This window comes from Falco naumanni, chromosome 3 (genome assembly GCF_017639655.2).
Source record: "Falco naumanni isolate bFalNau1 chromosome 3, bFalNau1.pat, whole genome shotgun sequence".
NCBI classification, from domain to species: Eukaryota; Metazoa; Chordata; class Aves; order Falconiformes; family Falconidae; genus Falco; species Falco naumanni.
Genome location: NC_054056.1, coordinates 108164177 through 108185065, shown reverse-complemented (window position 1 = coordinate 108185065; position 20889 = coordinate 108164177). Strand labels below are relative to the sequence as shown.

General features: G+C 65.5%; 1 protein-coding gene across 18 annotated transcripts in view; it reads left to right on the top strand.

Moving 5' to 3' along the window:
* The window catches only part of PLEC (plectin), a 64504-nt gene that overhangs the window by 36796 nt on the left and 6819 nt on the right, over positions 1-20889 (top strand). For 6 of the 18 annotated variants that reach the window (XM_040588905.1, XM_040588913.1, XM_040588900.1 and 3 more), the window contains 31 exons: positions 4-18; positions 488-577; positions 969-1004; positions 2663-2740; positions 2852-2944; positions 3187-3353; positions 4723-4838; positions 4950-5056; positions 5134-5253; positions 5863-5958; positions 6498-6625; positions 7814-7907; positions 7987-8141; positions 8518-8824; positions 9228-9305; positions 10034-10195; positions 11362-11466; positions 11723-11818; positions 11918-12043; positions 12435-12587; positions 12676-12830; positions 12938-13064; positions 13175-13358; positions 13490-13647; positions 13861-14039; positions 14253-14391; positions 14477-14833; positions 14946-15029; positions 15202-15306; positions 15518-15616; positions 17181-20561. In XM_040588905.1, coding sequence (XP_040444839.1) covers positions 4-18; positions 488-577; positions 969-1004; positions 2663-2740; positions 2852-2944; positions 3187-3353; positions 4723-4838; positions 4950-5056; positions 5134-5253; positions 5863-5958; positions 6498-6625; positions 7814-7907; positions 7987-8141; positions 8518-8824; positions 9228-9305; positions 10034-10195; positions 11362-11466; positions 11723-11818; positions 11918-12043; positions 12435-12587; positions 12676-12830; positions 12938-13064; positions 13175-13358; positions 13490-13647; positions 13861-14039; positions 14253-14391; positions 14477-14833; positions 14946-15029; positions 15202-15306; positions 15518-15616; positions 17181-20561 — 7290 coding nt within the window. The remainder of the gene's footprint in view (positions 1-3; positions 19-487; positions 578-968; positions 1005-2662; positions 2741-2851; positions 2945-3186; positions 3354-4722; positions 4839-4949; positions 5057-5133; positions 5254-5862; positions 5959-6497; positions 6626-7813; positions 7908-7986; positions 8142-8517; positions 8825-9227; positions 9306-10033; positions 10196-11361; positions 11467-11722; positions 11819-11917; positions 12044-12434; positions 12588-12675; positions 12831-12937; positions 13065-13174; positions 13359-13489; positions 13648-13860; positions 14040-14252; positions 14392-14476; positions 14834-14945; positions 15030-15201; positions 15307-15517; positions 15617-17180; positions 20562-20889) is intronic. The other 12 variants (XM_040588914.1, XM_040588901.1, XM_040588909.1 and 9 more) reach the window with 3 other exon arrangements.

Genomic DNA, 20889 nt, shown 5'->3' with positions numbered 1-20889 from the left:
CAGCACTGGCGAGCAGAGGTAGGTCTCTCCTTCCCTGGCTGCCTTCATCATGCTCTTTCTTTTCTCATGCCTTCCCCTCCCTGTGCCGGGGCTGGACCCCGTGGCTGCCGGCATGGTGGGCAGTGGGTACTACTCCCCCATGGTTGCTGTCGTGGTGGGCCATGGATCCAAACCACCATGGCTGCCAGCATTGGTGGGCAGTGGGTCCCTGCACATGGCGTTGTGATGCCGGATCCAGCGTGGCTGCTGCTCCACGGGGGCATGGGGGAGAGCTGCTGGTGTGCACTGGCAGGGGGGACACAGGGCTGGGGGACTGGGCTGTGTTTGGGGATGTGTGTGGGCACCTGCTGTGCATGGGGGAGTCACTGGGCTCCCACCCTGGCTGCCCTGTTTTGGTGTTGGCTGGCGTGGGGCAGGGGGGCACTGGGGCTTTGCAGGGCTCAGCTGCCCGCCTGGCATCCCTGTAACACTGTCGCCATCCCCACAGGCGCAGCGTCACGTCAACGACCTCTACGAGGACCTGCGAGATGGACACAACCTCATCTCGCTGCTGGAGGTGCTCTCGGGGGACACGCTGGTAGGTGCTGCGCCGACCTTGCTGCTGCACCGCTGCCATCCTGCTCCCCCTGCGCCGGTTCTGCGTGCCGGCACCCCCGACTGCCATCCATCCCATCCTCTGCTTCCCGCATCTGCATCCCACTCCTTCTCCTGCTTGGGCTCTCCCCTGCCTTCGGTCCCATCCCGGCGAGCTGCCCGGCACCATGCTGGAGCGCCCCGAGTCCCGCTGGTGCGGCCGCCCCTGCTCTGTCCTGCAGCCCCCCCCAGCCCCACCGCAGCCTCTAACGCCCGGACGTCTCTTTGCTTTGGTGAACTCTCTGCTTCTCTGCGCTGGGCTCCTGTCGGCGGCTCTGCCCTGACCGTCCCCCTCCGGCCTTTGCCTCCTTCCTCTCTTTGCTCTGGCCGGGCAGCCGAGGGAGCGCGACGTGATCAGGAACTTGCGGTTGGTGAGTGGTTCTGCCGTTTGCTCTCCGCATGGCCCCGCGTGGTGAGCGCCCGCCGCGGCAACTGGGAGACGCTCCGCCACCGTCCAGTGTGGCTGCACCGTCCCATCCCGGTGCGGGTGCGGAGGAGAAGCGCCGCCGCATGCTGTGCCGGGGGGAGGCGTGCTGGCACCCACGGGTGCTCCAGCAGCAGGGTCCACTGGGGCAGCTGAGGCCAAGTGTCAGCTGGGGCGGGTTTCCCCGGGCCAGGCCTGCAGTGGCGAGATAGGAGCGCAGCATCGCCGGGAGCAGTGCTGCTGCGTTGGGACTTGCGGCAAGATGTGCCACATGACCCCTGTCTGGTTGGGGCTGCTGGAGGTCCCAGGGCACCTGGTGAGGGGGATGCCCCTGCGGCTGCTGACCCCCCCAGCTCCCCTGTTGGGGCCTGGCTGTGCCCCAACCAGCTGCATTTCCCCTGTGCCCCACACCTGTGGGGCAGAAGAGACCCTGGTCCATTGCTGAGCGGCAGACGGGGGACTCGGGGGGCTCCCTGGCCCTTCTGGCAGCCATTGCCAGGCACAGCCACTGCTGGTGAAGCATTTGGTTTCATTGCTGGTCCGGTGGCTGTGGGGGAGTCTGTCCAGGCAGGAGCTGCCCAGGGGACCCCAGCTGGGGACCCCTGGGGTGGGGAGGTTCCTGCTGGGTGAGTTGCCCAATGTGGTGGCACTTTGTCCCTGCCGTGGGTTGAAACTGGAGCGTGCTAGGGAGCTGCATGCTACCTCCAGCGCGGCCCCACTGTGGGCAGGATGGGCTGCGAGGATCTGGCGAGGGCAGGGTGAGCGGTGCTGCTGGGATGCCGTGGGCAGGGGTAGAACAGGGCTGGGCTGTGCCTGTGCTGTGGGGCCGGCACTGCTCTGTGGCCAGGGAAGCGCAGGCACAGGATCCGGTGGTGAGGCCAGCTGCGCTTGCCATTGTTCGGTCCGGCCGTGCTTCCTGCCCACGGCCCCGTGGGACGGGCAGAGGATTTCCTGACGGGTCCGTGCTGCCCGCTTCCACGTGCACTGCCTGGACAGGAGGGCAGGGCATGGTGGCACCTTGGCCGGGACCGGTTTGGTAGAGCTACCTTGGGCAGCAGCTGCAATGCCCGCCCGCGGTGGCAGGGGACACAGGCCCCAGTGCTGCACCGCCTGTGGCTGTGGGGTGCCCGATGCCTGCGCTCATCTTGCCTGTCCTGCCTGCACAGGCAGCTGCCGTGTTTCAGGCAGGGGCTGGTGCTCGGTGGGGTGTGATGGGAAGCAAGGGTGCTGTGGATGCTGCTCTAGCACCATGCCTGGTGCTTGGCTTCCCTTGACACAGCAGCTGGCGGCCCCAGCACTGTGTGGACAGCACGGCCCTGCTGGGGCTGGGGACAGTTTTGGCTGGACTGGCCCCAGCTGGCAGCTTTGTGAGAGGAGAGTCGGGAAATGTCCCTTCCCTGGCGGCAGCGTGGGGACAAAGTGCGGAGGGCGTGTGGCATCGGCATGTGTAGCACTGAGAGGGGCTGGGACAGTGCATGATGGGGACGCAGTGCTCGGTGCCAAGCATCCCTCGCATGCGTGGGGGAGCCAGGGTGGTGGGTTGGTGTCCTGGTGGGGCTGTGCCTGGTGAGGGCCGTGGCTCATCACCCCCCGCTCTCCCCACAGCCCCGGGAGAAGGGCAGGATGCGCTTCCACAAGCTGCAGAACGTGCAGATTGCCCTCAACTACCTGAAGCATCGCCAGGTGAGAGGGGGATGCGGGGCTGCTGGTCTGGTGGGACACCCCCCAGGGACCCCTGGGGCTGGGGCATGCTCCCTGCCCTCCCTACAGCTCCTGTGTGTCTTGGCCTCGCAGGTGAAGCTTGTCAACATCCGCAACGATGACATTGCTGATGGCAACCCCAAGCTGACACTGGGGCTCATCTGGACCATCATCCTCCACTTCCAGGTGAGCCCAGAGCCCTGGGGCCTGTCTCAGCTGTGTGCAGTGGTGGGACTGGGGGCAGCGGTGGTGGTGCTGGTGATGCTGGGAGGCTAGGGCTCTGCAGTGCTGGCGGGGGTTCCTGGTGCTGGTTTGGTCACTGGAGCAGGGGCATCACCAGCACAGGCTGCGGTGGAGAAGGTGGCAGCCCCCATGGAGTGTGCGTGTGCATGATGGATGGGCCGGCGCAAACCTCCCTGTCCTGGCAGATCTCAGACATCCAGGTGACGGGGCAGTCAGAGGACATGACAGCCAAGGAGAAGCTGCTGCTCTGGTCCCAGCGGATGGTGGAGGACTACCAGGGCTTGCGCTGTGACAATTTCACCACGAGCTGGCGGGATGGGCGCCTCTTCAATGCCATCATCCACCGGCACAAGTAGGTAGAGCGGAGCCAGGTCTGCTTCTGGCTGCTGTGTGTTGGGTCAGCGTGCTGGGCTGTGCTGTACCCACAGTGGGCACAGAGCTCCTGTCTCCCCAGCAGGGACCCAGCACCGCCAGCCCTGTCCCCATGGTGCCGAGCCTCCCTTGGCACAACCATCCCCTGGCTTGGGCTGCCGGCTCTTGGGTGAGCCCAGGCTCCTGGCCGCTGTGGTGGGGACAGCAGCTCCGGTGCTGGCAGGATTTGGCTCCTTGCAGCAGCTGGCAGTGCAGGGTGATGCCACGCGCAGGGCAGGCGCGTGCTCACTGGGACCAGCTGCTGGCAGGGCCAGCTGTGCCAGTCCCGCTTTGGGGCGATGCAGGCACGTGCATCCGACAAGTCCCAGCCCATCAGCCTGTGCCAGCAGTGCCCTGGCGGCACGGGGAGCCGCACGGCTCAGCTACCTTCCCACGCTCCCGCCCGACCTGCCGACCTGCTGCCTGTGCGGGCAGGCGGGCGCTGAGCTCCCCAGGCGGTGGGCGCTGTGCCCTCCGCAGCGTGCCGGGGCGCGGGCAGGCAGGCCCCCGTGGGCTCTGCCGGGGCTGCCACATGCCTTTGGGGAGCACAAGTACGTGCAGGCGTGCCGCGCGGGGTGGGAGGAGGCACCTGCGCTGTGCCGCACCGCGCCACACCGCACTCGGCACCGAACTGCCGCCACAGCAGGAGCTCACCGACTGCTGCGCCAGGCTTGGTCCCGCCATGGAGCCGAGCGGGCGACATCGGGCTAGGAAGCAGCTGCGGCGGCACGGCACAGGGAGCTTGGCACGGGCTCTGCCGGGGGCGGAGGATGGGGTGGTGATGGTCTGCGAAGACGTCCCCAAGTGCCCGGTGGCCCCCGGCATCAGCGGCTCCTTCTACTCCATCCAGCGCAGCCTGCGCCTCAGGGAGCTGTAGGCATGGGGCTGGGGGCTGGGACCCCCACTGGGCTGGGGGGGCTGGGGCTGCTGCCTGTGCCACAGGGACACTGCCTGTTCCGGGGCCCATGCTCGGGGCCATCAAGGTGTCCCTGGCTCCCACTGCCTGTGGGCAAGGGTGCTGGGGTCTCGCCAGCTGCCGGTGCCCCTGTGGCACGGTGCGCAGGGTGTGGGGTGACGCCTCAGGGGTGCAGGGGGCTCGACCCGCTGTCCCCAGGGGTTTTTTCAAACAACTGGCACCCATGCCTGCTGGGAACCTGTGCTGTGGGGCAGGGTGGGTGGAGGGCGCTGCCGGCAGCCCCGGCCCGGCTGTCTGCCATGTGTGGCAGGAGAGTGCCGTCAGCGTGGACCCTGCCACAGCGGCAGTGGGGTCCCCAGCGGGACCTGTACAGACCAGTCCCTGCTGCCCGCAGGCCCATGCTGATCGACATGAACCGAGTGTACCGTCAGAGCAACCTGGAGAACCTGGACCAGGCGTTCACCGTGGCGGAGCGGGACCTGGGGGTGACGCGCCTGCTGGACCCCGAAGGTATGGGCTGGGGCACCCAGTTGCGAGGGTGTCACCTTCCCTGCAGAGCTCCCATCCTTCCCCAACCTGGGGTCACATCTCCCCCCACCTGACCGCCCTCCGTCTCTGCAGACGTGGATGTGCCACAGCCAGACGAGAAGTCCATCATCACCTACGTCTCCTCACTCTACGATGCCATGCCCCGCGTGCCCGAGGTGCAGGACGGCGTCAAGGCCAATGTGAGTCTGGGGGCCGGGGCGTGTCCACCTTCCCCTGTGGTGGGCGCCCGGCCCCACGTGCCTCCCCCCCTGCCCAGGAGCTACAGCTGCGCTGGCAGGAGTACTATGAGGTGGTGACGATGCTGCTGCAGTGGATCCGTCAGCACACCGTCCTCTTTGAGGAGCGCCGCTTCCCCGCCAGCTATGAGGAGATTGAGGTGAGGGAGCTGGGACAGTGTTGGCAGGGGATGAAAGTCCCCCGTGAGCCATGCCGGTGCCCGGGGAGGTGCTTGGCAGTGGCTCAGTTGGCTGGTGGCCCGGCTGTGGGCTGGCTCATGCTGTGGCGAGTCCTCCCAGTGCGGGCAACCCCGGGCCAGCACACACCCAGCCGTGCCGCACTGCAAGCTCATGCTGGCCACTGGGAGAACAGGGAGACCCAGCTGCAGCCATGGCAGTGCCCATCGCCGAGCCTGCCACCAGCCCCAGCTGGGTCCATGCAGCCTGACCCTGGGGGATGTGAAGCAGAGGAGGGCTCGGTGCCAGTGCTGGTGCTGGTGCTGGCCAGGAGGTGCTGGGGAGCAGGCAGCGGTGCCGTGGCAGAGCTGGGGAGCCCTGGGTGGGAGGGCCTCTCTGACTCACTCTTTCCAGGCTCTGTCTGAGTCACCAGTGGCAAACACCAGCTCCCCACCCGGTCCCTTCCTTCCCACTGGCCTCACATGCATGGAAAATGGTGTTGGGAGGGGGGGGCAAGGGAGAAATGCCTGAAAGGGGGTCGTGACGCCTGGGGAGATCCGCACTGCCTACCTTAGCTGCCCCCCATTTGGCAGTTTCTCTGGCGTCAGTTCCTGAAGTTCAAGGAGACAGAGCTTCCAGCCAAGGAGGCCGACAAGAATCGCTCTAAGGCCATCTTCCAGTCCCTGGAGGTGAGCAGCACCCGGTGCCAGCCATGCTTGGGGGCCTGAGGGTCCTGGGGGGCTGGGGGCCCCAGGGGTCTGGGGTCCCAAGGGGCCAGAGTCCTGAGGGCCGGGGGGTCACAAGGAGTGGAGGTCCCAGGGGTCTGGGGTCCCAAGGGCGCTAGGGTCTGGAGGGGCTGAGGGTCCCAGAGAACTGGGGTTCTGGGGGGCTTGGGGTCCCAGGGGTCTCGGGTCCCAAGGGGTGAGGAGGGCCAGGGTCCTGAGGGTCTGGGAGTCCCAAGGGGCAAGTGTCATGGGATCTGGGCTCCTGGGGGTCCCGGCGTTAGTGGGGTCCCACAGCAGTCCTCAGCACGCTGCGCCACGTCCTGCTGGGGCAGAGGCCATCGCGCGCCTCTCCCACCCCCCGCAAAGCTTTGCCTCCAGCACGAAGCAGCGGAGACGTGGCACCCGCAGCTGGGGCTGCTCTGCCAGGCCCCCCTCCGCCGGCTGCCTGGGGGGGCCGGGGCCGGTGGTCTGACCGTCCTGGGGGGGTGGGGGGTGGGGCTCAGGGCGCTGTGCAGTCCGGGCAGCTGAAGGTGCCCCCCGGGTACCACCCGCTGGACGTGGAGAAGGAATGGGGCAAGCTGCACGTGGCCGTCCTGGAGCGGGAGAAGCTGCTGCGGGCCGAGTTCGAGAGGCGAGTGCCGCGGGGGGGGATCGGTGCCGGGGGGGCTGGGCTGGGCTGGCATGCGCTCCCCGCCCTGCGCTGCCAAACCGCTGGGCCGGGCCGGGGTGGGGTGTCCCGGCCCCCCCGTCCCGCCGGCGATGGAACCGCAGCGCGTGAGTCATTGCCCAGCTCCGGGAAGCTGGAGCAGCCGCTGGCCCCGAGCGAGGCGCCGCACGGCAGCCGGGCGCTGGTGCCCCTGCCACCAGCTGGGCTCTGCCCTGTCCCCCGGGGGCTCGCACGGCAGCCGGGGACACCAGGCCTCGCCGGGGCAGCAGCGCAGGCAGGGAGCGGGGCTGGAGCTGGCAGCGCAGGCAGGAGAGGGCAGTGGGCGGGCAGGCAGGCAGGGTGGGGCTGGAGCGCTGCCTGTGGGCGGGAGCGGGATGGGATGGGAGGGGGGGCGGGGCTGGGAGCAGGATGGGATGGGATGGGATGGGATGGGATGGGATGGGATGGGATGGGATGGGATGGGATGGGATGGGATGGGGAGTGGGCTGGGGAGCGGGCTGGGCTGGGGAGTGGGACGGGGAGCAGGCTAGGATGAGGAAAGGGATAGGGAGCAGGACAGGGCTCCTGGCCCAGAGAGGGATGAGATCCCAGTCTGCGGGGGCGGGACCAGAGTGGAGCTGGCACAGAGTCCCTACTGGATGTGCAGGGATGGATCCATGCTGTGTGGGGTGGGATCTGGGCTGTGCAGGGACAGGATCCATGCTGTGCGGGGATGGGATCTGTGCCATGAACATACAGGATCCCTGTTAGCACAGAGTCTCTGCTGGGTGTGCGGGGACAGGATCTGTGCCGTGCAGGGGTGGGATCTGGGCTGTGCAGGGACAGGATCCATGCCATGAACATACAGGATCTGTGATGGCAGAGGGTTCCGGCTGGGTGTGCAGGGATGGATCCGTGCTGTGTGGAGTGAGATCTAGGCTGTGCATGGACAGGATCCGTGCTGTGTGGGGATGGGATCTGCGCTATGCAGGGACAGGATCTGTGCCATGAATGTACAGCATCTGTGCTGGCACGGAGTCCTTGCTGGGTGTGCAGGGATGGATCTGTGCCATGCAGGGACGGGATCGGTGCCCCACAGGGCAGGACCTGTGCTGTGCACGGGTGGGATTGATGCCTGTGTGCTGACCCCAGCCCCGCCATCTCCCCACGCAGGCTGGAGCGGCTGCAGCGCATCGTCAGCAAGCTGCAGATGGAGTCAGGGCTCTGCGAGGAGCAGCTCAACCAGGCTGACACCCTGCTTCAGTCGGTGAGAGGCGGCTCCGGCTGCGGGAGTGCAGGGGGGGTGCTGAGTGGTGCATGGGGTGCTGACCATGCCCTGTCCCCAGGACATCCGACTGCTGAATGCGGGGAAGCCACCGCAGAAGGCAGCTGAGATCGAGCGGGACCTGGACAAGGCAGACGCCATGATCCGGCTGCTCTTCAACGATGTGCAGACCCTCAAGGATGGCCGGCACCCGCAGGGGGAACAGATGTACCGCAGGTATGGCCACGTGGGGTTTGGTGCCTCATGCAGTGTGCCCCACGCAGGGCACCCTGGCACTTGCCTGGCTGCAGGAACAGCCCACGACCTCTACCCACCATGTCCCCCTTGCCCTCCATGTTCCCTGTGACTCCCGTGTCCCCCATGTCCTCTTTGCTGCTCATGTCCTCTGAGCCCTCCATGTTCCCCTTGTCCTCCATGTCCCTTGTGCCCCCAGTGTGCCCTGTGCTCCCCAACGTCCTCTATGCCTCCATGTCCTCCGAGCCCTCCATGTCCTCCCTGTCCCCTGTGTCCTCTGAGTCCTCCATGTCACCTATGGCCCCCGTGCCCCCTTTGCTCCCCGTCCCCCCCGTGCTGATGTGCCGCCTGCCCGCAGGGTGTACCGCCTGCACGAGCGCCTGGTGGCCATCCGCACCGAGTACAACCTGCGACTCAAGTCAGGTGTGCCAGCTGCAGCAGTGTCAGTGCCACTGGGGCAGCGGCCACGGCAGGAGCTGGATGAGGCCACGCTGCGGTACCTCCAGGACCTGCTGGCCTGGGTGGAGGAGAACCAGCGGCGGCTGGCAGCGGCTGAGTGGGGCGTGGACCTGCCCACTGTGGAGTCCCACCTGGGCAGCCACCGCGGCCTCCACCACTCCATCGAGGAGTTCCGTGCCAAGATTGAGCGGGCACGGGCCGATGAGGTGAGCCACCCCCCATGGCCCCTGCTCCTGGGGGTCCCCCAGGCACTGTGGCTGCCACTGCCCACTCTGGAGCTCCTCTGTGCCCTGGGGTGCCCAGGTCAGGCAGGGGCTACAGTGTCCCGAGGGCATGCCGCTGCCCTTCTGGCACCCCTCCTGCCCCAGGACTGGCTCCTCCGCTGCCCACGCGCTGCCCCGTACCCAGCCCCTGTGGGTGGGGGGACATGGCAACGGGAGTGGGTGCTGCTACCTCCGGTACCCTGTGGAGCCCCACATGGCTCTGGATGCTGCTGCGGTGCTCCCAGCGTTAGCATTCCTTCCTGGTCCCTACCTTTGCGGGGGTGGGGTGCTACCATCCCCAGGAGGTGGGTTGGGAGGGCCCCCAGCTCACAGCACATTTCCCCAGGCACAGCTCTCCCCTGGCCCCCGTAACGCCTACCAGGAGTGTCTGGGCAAGCTGGACCTGCAGTACAGCAAGCTGCTGGTGAGTGCCCAGGTGGGGGGCGACAGGAGCAGGTGCAGGACATGCGAGAGACCTGTGGGGAAAGAATGTGGGGGGAGATGTGTGGGGAGGAGGATGTGGGTAGATGTGTGGGGAGGAGGATGTGGGTAGATGTGTGGGAAGGAGGATGCAGGGGGGAGTTGTGTGGGGAGGAGGATGCAGGGGGGAGTTGTGTGGGGAGGAGGATGCAGGGGGGAGATGTGTGGAGAGGAGGATGCAGGGGGGAGATGTGTGGAGAGGAGGATGCAGGGGGGAGATGTGTGGAGAGGAGGATGCAGGGGGGAGTTGTGTGGGGAGGAGGATGCAGGGGGGAGTTGTGTGGGGAGGAGGATGCAGGGGGGAGTTGTGTGGGGAGGAGGATGCAGGGGGGAGATGTGTGGAGAGGAGGATGCAGGGGGGAGATGTGTGGAGAGGAGGATGCAGGGGGGAGATGTGTGGAGAGGGGGATGCAGGGGGGAGATGTGTGGGGAGGAGGATGCAGGGGGGAGATGTGTGGAGAGGAGGATGCAGGGGGGAGATGTGTGGGGAGGAGGATGCAGGGGGGAGATGTGTGCGGCGGAGGATGCAGGGGGGAGATGTGTGCGGCGGAGGATGCAGGGGGGAGATGTGTGGGGAGGAGGATGCAGGGGGGAGATGTGTGGGGAGGAAGATGTTGAAGGAGACGTGGGAAGGAGGATGTGGACACAGCCCATCCCTGCGTCCGTCCCCAGAACTCCTCCAAGTCCCGGCTGCGGCACCTGGAGAGCCTGCATGGCTTTGTCAGCGCTGCCACCAAGGAGCTGATGTGGCTGAATGAGAAGGAGGAGGAGGAGGTGAACTTTGACTGGAGTGACCACAACCCCAACATGACGGCCAAGAAGGAGAACTACTCGGTACGGAGAGAGCCTGGGGAGTGCTGTCCTGTGTGGTGCCTGTCCCTGCACACAGACATCCTGCATGGTCCCCATCCCTGTGCACGGCCATCATGCCTGCTCCTTGTCCCTATGCACGGCTGTCCTGCAGTCTCTGTCCCTGCATGTGGCCATCCTGCATGGTCCCTGTCCCCCCTAGCCTGGTGGTGACAGATTTTCAGAGGTGCTCCCTGCATGCTGTGGCAGAGGATGCTCTTTGGCTGCTGCACAGCCCTGCCGTGCCACGCTGCTGCTTGCGAGGCTCTTATCTCCTCCTCCTGCCAGCTCTGCTTCTTCAGCTCCCTGATCCCTATCGCTACCGAATCTGTGCTCTGCATCGCTCAGCACCCTCAGTCCCTTAACCCTGCCTCTGCCATGGCTGCTGCTGCTGCACTTGCACTGCCACTGATGGTCACACGGCCCCCCAGCTGCATTTGGGGTGTTGCAAACCTCTGCACGCCTGTCCCGCCCAGCAGTTTCTGAGCACCCCTTGTGTCCCCCCTGCGAGCACCCTGCAGTCCCCATATCCCATCCCTGAGCACCCCCAGCCCCCATGTCCCCACCTCTGAGCACCCCCAGCACCCACGTCCTTACACTGAGCATCCCCAGCCCCAACATCCCATCCCCGAGCACTCCCAGCCCCTGTGTCTGCACCTGAGCACCCATGTCCCGTCCTTGAGCACCTCCAGCACCCCGTCCCCACTCTGAGCACCCCTAGCTCCTGTGTCTCCCCCTGAGCACACCCAGCACCCATGTCACATTCCTGAGCACCCCCAGCCCCCATATCCCATCCCTGAGCACCCCCAGCACCCATGTCCCCCCCCGCCCGATCACCCCCAGCCTCTGTGTTTCCCCCACAAGCACCTCCAGCCCTGTCCCTCATCCCCCCTGATCCTGTCCCCCCACACCCTATCTCTGCCCTGCCCCATGCCTGCCAGCCCCCTGCCCCCCACCCCAGCAGGCTCCTCTGATGGGTGCTGGACCCACCCACACTGCCCTGGTCATCCTCCTCCTGCTGGTCCCCAGCAGTTTTCTGGGGTGGGGGCAGGAAGGTGCCTGCACCCCAGGCACATGCAGACACAGACACGCACACACACGTGTGTGCTGGTGCTGCGGGGTTGGGCACTCACCCCCACCCCCACCCCCAGGGGTTGATGCGGGAGCTGGAGCTGCGGGAGCGCAGAATCAAAGAGCTGCAGAGCACCGGGGACCGGCTGCTGCGGGAGGAGCACCCGGGCAGGCAGACCCTGGAGGTGAGGGGCAGCGGGGGGAGCACTGGTGTGGGGCACAGGGTGTAGAGCACTGTGGGTCACTGCTGTGGGGTGCAGTGTGGCTCATTGGTGTAGGATGTGGAGTGCTGTGGGGCACAGCCTGTGGGGTGGTGGGCAGTGCACGGGGGGGCTGTGGCAGTGCAAGCAGCTGCCTGGGCTGGGTGGGGGCTGGCAGCGGGCAGAAGCAGCGATGCTGGTACTGATGCGGGCAGGGCAGGGTGACACATCCCTGTTTCAGGCGTTCCAGGCAGCCCTGCAGACCCAGTGGAGCTGGATGCTCCAGCTCTGCTGCTGCATTGAAGCCCACCTGAAGGAGAACAGTGCATACTTCCAGGTAGGGGGGCAGAGAGGGAAGGGGGTGGGCAGGAAGGGCCCTCCCCGGCCCCACTGCCCATGGGCACCCACCCCTGCTGACTCCTCCACCTCCCTCCAGTTCTTCGCCGAGGTGAAGGAGGCTGAGGAGTTCCTGAGGAAGACGCAGGAGAACATGAAGAAGAAATACTCGTGTGACCGCAGCATCACGGTCACGCGCCTGGAGGACCTACTGCAGGACTGCATGGTGAGGGACCCCCACCTGCCCCACGGAAGCCCCTGGGGTGTCCCCCAATGCCCGAGCCCCACTGCAGCCCCGGGGTGACCCCCCAGTGTGTGAGCCCCACTGCAGCCCCAGGAGTGACCCCCAGCGCTGCAGTGACCGCTACACACCCATGCAGACCCTGTTGCAGGAGTGACCCCCTCCACCCTCCCCTCCAGTGCTCCCCCAGTAATCCTCTTCCCCCTTGCAGACTCCACTGCAGTGACCCCTCTCCACACCCTGGGACCCCTGTGGGGTTGGGCAACCTCCCACCCCCACCCTGCCACCAGCTCCCCACCCCCCACCCCCCCCCAGCCGTGGGGCCCAGTGTGGAGGGGAGCACCCCAGTGTGCCCCTGACCCCACTGCACCTGCAGGAGCAGAAGGACCAGCTGGCCGAGTATGAGGGGCATCTGGCCGGGCTGGCCCGCCGCGCCAAGACCATTGTCCAGCTGAAGCCCCGCAGCCCCAGCACGCCCCTCCAGGGCCGCCCGCCCATCCAGGCTGTCTGTGACTACAAGCAAATGGAGGTGCGAGGAGAAACAGGGAGCAGTGGGGGGGCGGGGGGCGCTGCGTGGAGACACCTCACCATGGGCTCATGCCGCTCTGGCCCCGCAGATCACGGTGCACAAGAACGATGAGTGCGCCCTGCTCAGTAATGCCCAGCCCTACAAGTGGAAGGTGCTGAGTGCCGCTGGCAGCGAGGCCATCGTTCCCTCCGTCTGCTTCCTTGTGCCACCCCCCAACAAGGAGGCACTGGATGCCGTGCACAGGTGAGCGCCAGCTGACCCACCAGTGGCCCCACCTTGGCTCCCTGCCCTACCATGGAGTCCCCGCCACTCTACTCCCTTGCCCCCTACCTCACACCATGTCTCCCCAGGCTGGAGACGACCCACCAGCACCTCCTCGTGCTCTGGCACCAGCTGCACTTGGACATGAGGAGCCTTCTCTCCTGGCAGTACCTTATCCGTGACATCCAGCAGATCCAGTCCTGGTCCCACCTGACGGTGAGTCCCTGGTCCCGATGCCAGCATGGGGCAGTGCCAAGCCCAGCACAGGATCCCTGGAAGTCCTGCTCAGGCAGTGAGGGCTAAAGGTACCCTTTGTCCCCCTCCAGTTCCGCACGATGCAGGTGGAGGAGTGCCGGCAGGTCCTACGCAGCCTGGAGACCCACTACCAGCAGTTCCTGCGGGACAGCCAGGACTCGCAGAGCTTCCAGCCCGACGACCGGCTGCAGGTGGAGCGCGAGTACAATGCCTGCACCCAGAAGTACGAGCTTCTGCTGCGCAGCCAGGAGAAAGGTGAGCCCCCTCCTCCCTGCCATGGACTGCTCTGTCACCCCATTCTCTCAGGGGTGTCCCCTCCATTCCTGGGGATGCAGATGGCACAAAGGGAGTGGGAAGGTGCTAAGCTGTCCCCGGTGCACCCACAGGAGAGCAGGATGAGTCCCTCTGCAAGAGCTACATCTCCCACCTGAAGGACATCCGTCTGCAGCTGGAGAGCTGCGAGACCCGCACCATCCACAAGATCCGCCTGCCCCTCGACAAGGACCCAGTCAAGGAATGCGCCCAACGCATCACCGAGCAGCAGGTACGTGTGTGCAGGTGTGCAGCGCATGTGGATGGGGATCTTGGCACCCAGGACGAGGATGGTTCTCCTTCTCTGCTCTGCTCCTCTGCTGGGGTTGGGGGTGACTGGGGGCCTTGCAGCCCAGGTCCTGGCTGGCAGGATGTGGTGTTTGACATGGTGTGACGTGGGAGATCAGCCACAAGCAGGGAGTGTGGGACCCTTCTCTTTCCACAGCAAATCCACCTGGAGCTGGAGGGCATCAAGAAGAACCTGGACAAGGTCAGTGAGAAGACAGAGAAGGTGCTGGCCCAGCCAGAGCAGGCCAGCTCAGCCCCCGTCTTGCGTTCAGAGCTGGAAATCACCCTGCAGAAGATGGACCAGGTGTATAGCCTCTCCAGCATCTACCTGGAGAAGTGAGTGCCCAGCCCCTGTGCGGCTCCTTGGTTATCCTGGGCTGGGGAAAATGATCATCAGCTGGGATGAGCCTGCTCTGGCTAGGGGTGGGCTGATGAGGTCTGGAGGAAGCTGGCTGTGCCAGCGTGTCCGTCCCTTCCTGTGAGCTCGTGGCCGTGTGCCAACTGATGCTGCTGCTCAACACTGGCTGAGCCCATCTTCTCTCTCTGCAGGCTGAAGACCATCAACCTGGTGATCCGCAGCACTCAGGGGGCGGAGGAGCTGGTCAAGAAGTATGAGGACCAGCTGAAGGATGTGCAGACCGTGCCAGCTGACCTCAGAGAGCTGGAGGCCAGCAAGGCTGAGCTGAAGGTAGTGGCTGGGGCAGCACCGTGCCCAGTGGGGGGGAGTCGGTGGGGGCGGGGGCCAGGGCTGACCTGTTCTCGCTTTGCTGCAGCGGCTGCGCACGCAGGCGGAGGGGCACCAGCCCTTCTTCAGCACGCTGGAAACTGACCTGAGCAAGGCCAAGGATGTCAACGAACGGATGGTCAGGGGCCACAGCGAGCGTGACGTGGACCTGGACCGCTACCGAGAAAGAGTCCAGCAGCTGCTGGAGCGCTGGCAAGCTGTCCTCACCCAAACAGACCTGCGCCAGCGTGAGCTGGACCAGCTGGGACGCCAGCTGCGGTACTACCGCGAGAGCTGTGATGGGCTGCTCCAGTGGATCCAGGATGCAAAGCAGCGGCAGGAGAAAATCCAGGCAGTGCCCATCACCGACAGCAAGACGGTGCGGGAGCAGCTGCTGCAGGAGAAGGTACCGCACACAGCGGGGCGAGTGAGGCTGGCTTGACTAGTGATCGTGGCTGTCCCTGGCTGCAGCAGGGTGGCCACGGGGTGCCTGAGCTCACCCCAGTGTCTTTCCCCAGAAACTCCTGGAGGAGTGTGACCGCAACAAGGAGAAGGTGGAGGAATGTCAGCGCTATGCCAAGCAGTACATCGATGCCATCAAGGTGTGCCTGCCAGCTGTGTGTGCCCTCTCTGGGCTGCCTTTCCCTGGGGTGCTGGGGCAGATGTGGGGCTGGGGAGTGGCAGCCTAGTGCCAGGCAGCCCTGAAGGGCTTGCCAGGGAGGGGGGCTCGCCAGGGAGGCTGGCCGGCATGCTGAGGACCTCTCTCCCCGGCAGGATTATGAGCTGCAGCTGGTGAGCTTCAAGGCACAAGTGGAGCCAATGGCCTCTCCAGCCAAGAAGCCCAAAGTTCAGTCTGCATCCGACAGCATCATCCAGGAGGTGAGGGGGGGACCTTCCACGCCCGTGCCTAGGGTGCCTGCTTCCCCAGGAGCAGAGGGCTGCAGCCCTTTGCTGGAGGGGTGGGCATAATGGGGGGCTGGCGCAGAGGCTTGTCTCCATCTGGCCCCTTCACCGCTGGGGTACCAGGCAGCTGGGCTGGGGTGTGCTATGGGTGTGCTTCCCTCCTGCTGACCCCTGCTGTCTGCCGCAGTATGTGGACTTGCGGACGCGGTACAGCGAGCTGACCACGCTCACAAGCCAGTACATCAAGTTCATCACGGAGACGTTGCGGCGGCTGGAGGAGGAGGAGGTAGGGGAGCGGCGTGTGGGCACGTGGGGTGGCATGAGTCCGGCTGCATTCTCTTTCTTGCATAACAACGGGGAACATGGTTCATGATTACTGCCGGCCCCCCATCACTAACGCTGGCCCGCGGCCTCTAACCCTGCTCTGATCTGGGCTCCTCGGCACTGAAGCCACTGGCTCTGGGTACAGCAGGTCTTTGAGCTGAGAGGGCTGGCCGGGGCAGCATGCAGAGCCAGCTCCAGGCACCCCTGGGCTCTGGTGTGACTGGTGGTAGTAGGCACTTCCCAGATACACGTAGTGCAGTCAGCATCTGCCTTCCGCATGAAAGCTGTGCTCGGGCGCCGCGGGACCGGAGCCCTCGGGTGTTCTGTCTTGGTAACCTTTCTAACTCTTGGTTTCTGCCCTTGGAAGTCGAGCCGCTTTGCCAGTGCTTTGTCTTGGGGGATGTTTGTGTTGGTGGGGATCTAATGGAGGGTAAAAAACCAGGATGACTCTGGCATCCCTGCACCAGGTACTCACTCTGCGCATGTCCCCTTCCCCACGGCACCCCTCCGCCTCACCTCATGGCTGCCAGCAGCCTGTGCGCCCCTCCTGCCTGCTGCACCCCTGCCCTTTGGAGATCTACTCACCCCCATGATCCTTGCCCTCCTCTGCTTCTGTTCCTGGGCCCTTGCTGCAGGGCCTGGGGTGGCGCGAGGGGACCCAGCCCCACAGCGCAGGGGTCCGGCTCACCTGCACATGCACTGCCTGTGCCTAGGCACTGCACGGAGTGTATGCCTGCCTCGCTTGTGGTGCATGCAGCACAGAGTGCTCTGCGGCATGGCCCAAGCCACGCACAAGCCACATCAGCCCTTCAGCAGACATCTGGCTGGCTGGCTTGCCTGGAGGAGGCCCAGTGTGGGGGGGATTCGGACCAGGTGGGGCAGCACGGGCCGGAGCTTGGATTGCTCTCCACGTCGTTGAGGCTTTCCTGGCAGGGAAGGCTCTGCTGGCACCTCTCTCACACCCACTCCCCTCTGTCCTGCTGACCTCCTGCTCCAGCCAGGTCTCTCTTTTTCCCAAGGTGGTGGCTCTCTGTGCTGGCCCTTCTCGCATGGGGAGCCCTGGCAAGCATGAGAGGAGGCTCCCCTCTGCGGGGGCCAGGGCAGGGCTCTCCCCAGGCAGCACTGGGCATGGTGGTGGTGTGCAAGCTGCTCGGGTTCGTCTCCATCGCTTCGGGCTTTGCTCGCGCTCCATTCCTTGTCTGTGGTACGTGGGCCATCCTGCTTTCCACGCTGCTGTTCTCAGTCCTGTCTCCCGTCCGCCTGCGCTGTGCTAAGTGAGACACAGTAGTCGTGTGTCCCGTCTGCCATACGTCTTCTGGAAGCTGGCGTCACTGCCTCCAGCTCGTGGGGAGGCCCAGGGACACGAAGCCATTCCATGCGCATCCTCCACCCCTCTGCCCTGGACCGTCCAGTCTCTTGGTGGTGCGTGGTTGTGGCTGGCATTGGCACCATGGCTTGGTCGCATCCCTTGTGATTTCTCTCTCTCTCCCCTCTCTTGTTTTCTCTGCACCTTCTTTCCCCTCCAGAAAGCCGCCGAGAAGCTGAAGGAGGAGGAGAGGAAGCGGCTGGCGGAGGTGGAGGCCCAGCTGGAGAAGCAGCGGCAGCTGGCTGAGGCCCACGCCAAAGCCAAGGCGCAGGCGGAGGCAGAGGCGCGGGAGCTGCAGCTCCGCATGCAGGAGGAGGTCACCCGGCGGGAGATGGTGGCTGTGGATGCTGAGCAGCAGAAGCAGAACATCCAGCAGGAGCTGATGCAGCTGCGGCAGAACTCCGACCACCAGATGAAGTCCAAGGTCAAGCTGATTGAGGAGGCCGAGTACAACCGCAAGAAGGTGGAGGAGGAGATCCGCGTCATCCGCCTCCAGCTGGAGAACACCGAGAAACAGCGGGCGAGCGCTGAGACGGAGCTGCAGGAGCTCCGGGCACGTGCTGAGGATGCTGAGCGGCAGAAAAGGCAGGCGCAGGAGGAGGCTGAGCGCCTGCGCCGGCAGGTGAAGGAAGAGAGTCAGAAGAAACGGGAGGCAGAGGAGGAGCTGAAGCGCAAGGTGCAGGCCGAGCGGGACGCAGCACGGGAGAAGCAGAAGGCAGTGGCAGACCTGGAGAAACTGCGGCTGCAGGCAGAGGAGGCTGAGCGGCGGATGCGGCAGGCGGAGGTGGAGAAGGAGCGGCAGATTCAGGTGGCCCAGGAGGTGGCCCAGCGGAGCGCTGAGGCTGAGCTGCAGAGCAAACGGCTGTCCTTTGCTGAGAAGACAGCACAGCTGGAGCTGTCTCTGCAGCAGGAGCACATCACGGTGACCCATCTGCAGGAGGAGGCTGAGCGGCTGAAGAAGCAGCAGCTGGAGGCCGAGCAGTTGCGGGAGGAGGCTGAGAAGGAGCTGGAGCACTGGCGGCAGAAGGCCAATGAGGCACTGCGGCTGCGGCTGCAGGCAGAGGAGGTGGCCCACAAGAAGGCACTGGCACAGGAAGAGGCTGAAAAGCAGAAGGAGGATGCGGAGCGGGAGGCCCGCAAGCGTGCCAAGGCAGAGGAGTCAGCCCTGCGGCAGAAGGAGCTGGCGGAGGAGGAGCTGGAGAAGCAGCGGGAGCTGGCGGAGGGCACAGCCCAGCAGAAGCTGGCGGCAGAGCAGGAGCTGATCCGGCTGAAGGCGGAGATGGAGAATGGTGAGCAGCAGCGCCTGCTCCTGGAGGAGGAGCTCTTCCGGCTGAAGAAGGAGGTGAGCGAAGCCATCCAGAAGAGGAAGGAGGTGGAGGAGGAGCTGGCCAAGCTACGGGCCGAGATGGAGATCCTGCTGGAGAGCAAGGCCAAGACAGAGGAGGAATCGCGCTCCACCAGCGAGAAGTCTAAGCAGCGGCTGGAGGCCGAGGCCAGCAAGCTGCGGGAGCTGGCCGAGGAGGCTGCCCGGCTGCGGGCCCTCTCTGAGGAGGCCAAGAGGCAGCGGCAGCTGGCAGAGGACGAGGCTGGCCGGCAGCGGGCTGAGGCTGAGCGCATCCTGAAGGAGAAGCTGGCGGCCATCAACGAGGCCTCACGGCTGAAGGCAGAGGCGGAAATCGCCCTGAAGGAAAAGGAGGCAGAGAATGAGCGTCTGCGGCGGCTGGCGGAAGATGAGGCCTACCAGCGGAAGCTGCTGGAGGAGCAGGCTGCCCAGCACAAGCAGGACATTGAGGAGAAGATTGCCCTGCTGAAGCGCTCCTCAGAGAACGAGCTGGAGCGGCAGAAGAACCTGGTGGAGGACACACTGCGTCAGCGGCGCCAGGTGGAGGAGGAGATCCGTGCCCTAAAGGCCAGCTTCGAGAAGGCCTCAGCAGGCAAGACTGACCTGGAGCGGGAGCTGAGCCGCATCCGTGGGGAGGCAGAGGAGGTGCAGCGCAGCCGGGAGCAGGCTGAGCGGGAGGCTGAGCGGCAGCGTGCGCTGGCACTGGAGGAGGAGGGCCGCCGGCGGGAGGCGGAGGAGAAGGTGCAGGCTATCCTGGCAGCTGAGGAGGAGGCCGGGCGGCAGCGGCGGCTGGCCCTGGAGGAGGTAGAGCGACTGAAGGCCATGGTGGAAGAGGCCAGGCGGCAGAAGGAGCTGGCAGAGAAGGAATCAGAACGGCAGATCCAGCTGGCACGGGAGGCAGCACAGAAGCGGATCGCAGCGGAGGAGAAGGCCCACCTGGCCGCTGTGCAGCAGAAGGAGCAAGAGCTGCTGCAGACGCGGCAGCAGGAGCAGAGCCTCCTGGACCGGCTGCGGGAGGAGGCTGAGCGGGCCAGGCGGGCGGCAGAGGAGGCTGAATTTGCGCGCAGCAAGGCTGAGCAGGATGCCAGCCTCTCTCGGCAGCGGGTGGAGGAGGCCGAGCGGCTGAAGCAGCGGGCGGAGGAGGAGGCACAGGCCAAGGCGCAGGCGCAGGCGGACGCGGAGAAGCTGCGGAAGGAGGCTGAGCTGGAGGCGGCGAAGCGGGCACAGGCGGAGCAGGCAGCCCTGCGGCAGAAGCAGCTGGCAGATGCTGAGATGGAGAAGCACAAGAAGTTTGCTGAGCAGACGCTGCGGCAGAAGGCACAGGTGGAGCAGGAACTGACCAAGGTGAAGCTGCAGCTGGATGAGACTGACCACCAGAAGGGCATTCTGGATGAGGAGCTGCAGCGGCTGAAGGAGGAGGTGACGGATGCTGTCCGGCAGAAGGCCCAGGTGGAAGAGGAGCTCTTCAAGGTCCGGGTACAGATGGAGGAGCTGGCGAAGCTGAAAAGCCGGATTGAGGAGGAGAACAAGGTGTTGATCCTCAAAGACAAGGACAACACACAGAAGTTCCTGGCGGAGGAGGCTGAGAAGATGAAGCAAGTGGCAGAGGAGGTCGCCCGGCTCAGTGTGGAGGCCCAGGAGGCTGCCCGCATGCGGAAGCTGGCTGAGGACGACCTGGCACAGCAGAGGGCACTGGCGGAGAAGATGCTGAAGGAGAAGATGCAGGCGGTGCAGGAGGCCACACGGCTGAAAGCTGAAGCAGAAATGCTGCAGAAGCAGAAGGACCTGGCGCAGGAACACGCCAAGCGGCTGCAGGAGGACAAGGAGCAGATGCAGCAGCGCCTGGCTGAGGAGACTGAGGGTTTCCAGAAAACCCTGGAGGCTGAGCGTCGGCGGCAGCTGGAGATCACAGCCGAGGCTGAGCGCCTCAAACTGCACGTGGCGGAGATGAGCATGGCCCAGGCCAAGGCTGAGGAGGAAGCCAAGCGGTTCAAGAAGCAGGCAGAGGAGATCAGTGAAAGGCTGCATGAGACTGAGCTGGCCACGCAGGAGAAGATGACACTGGTGCACACTCTGGAGATCCAGCGGCAACAGAGCGACCAGGATGCGGAGAAGCTGCGGAGGGCCATTGCCGACTTGGAGCAGGAGAAAGAGAAGCTGAAGCAGGAGGCGGCATTGCTGCAGCAGAAGGCGGAGGAGGTACTGGGTCCCCCTTAGTGGTGGCGGTATGCAGGGAGGCCCTCCCTCTCCCCAGCCACCTCGCCCTGTGTCCTGGGACAGCAGGTGCGTGGGTGGCTGGCCAGGGTCTGGGAGCCATGCTGGCCGGTCTCCAAGGACCGTCACTGTAGCACAGGCATGCAGCCTCTGCCCCTGGAGCTGCACTCTGCTCTTGGTGGGCGCAGAGCTGGCTGTTGGCACCATCCAGGAGGTGGAGGCATCACTGAGCCTCCCACCCCAGTGTCTGTCTCCCTCTGCTGCGGTCACAGTGAGTGGCCACTTGTGGGGAAGGACCCCCACGTGGGGGTCA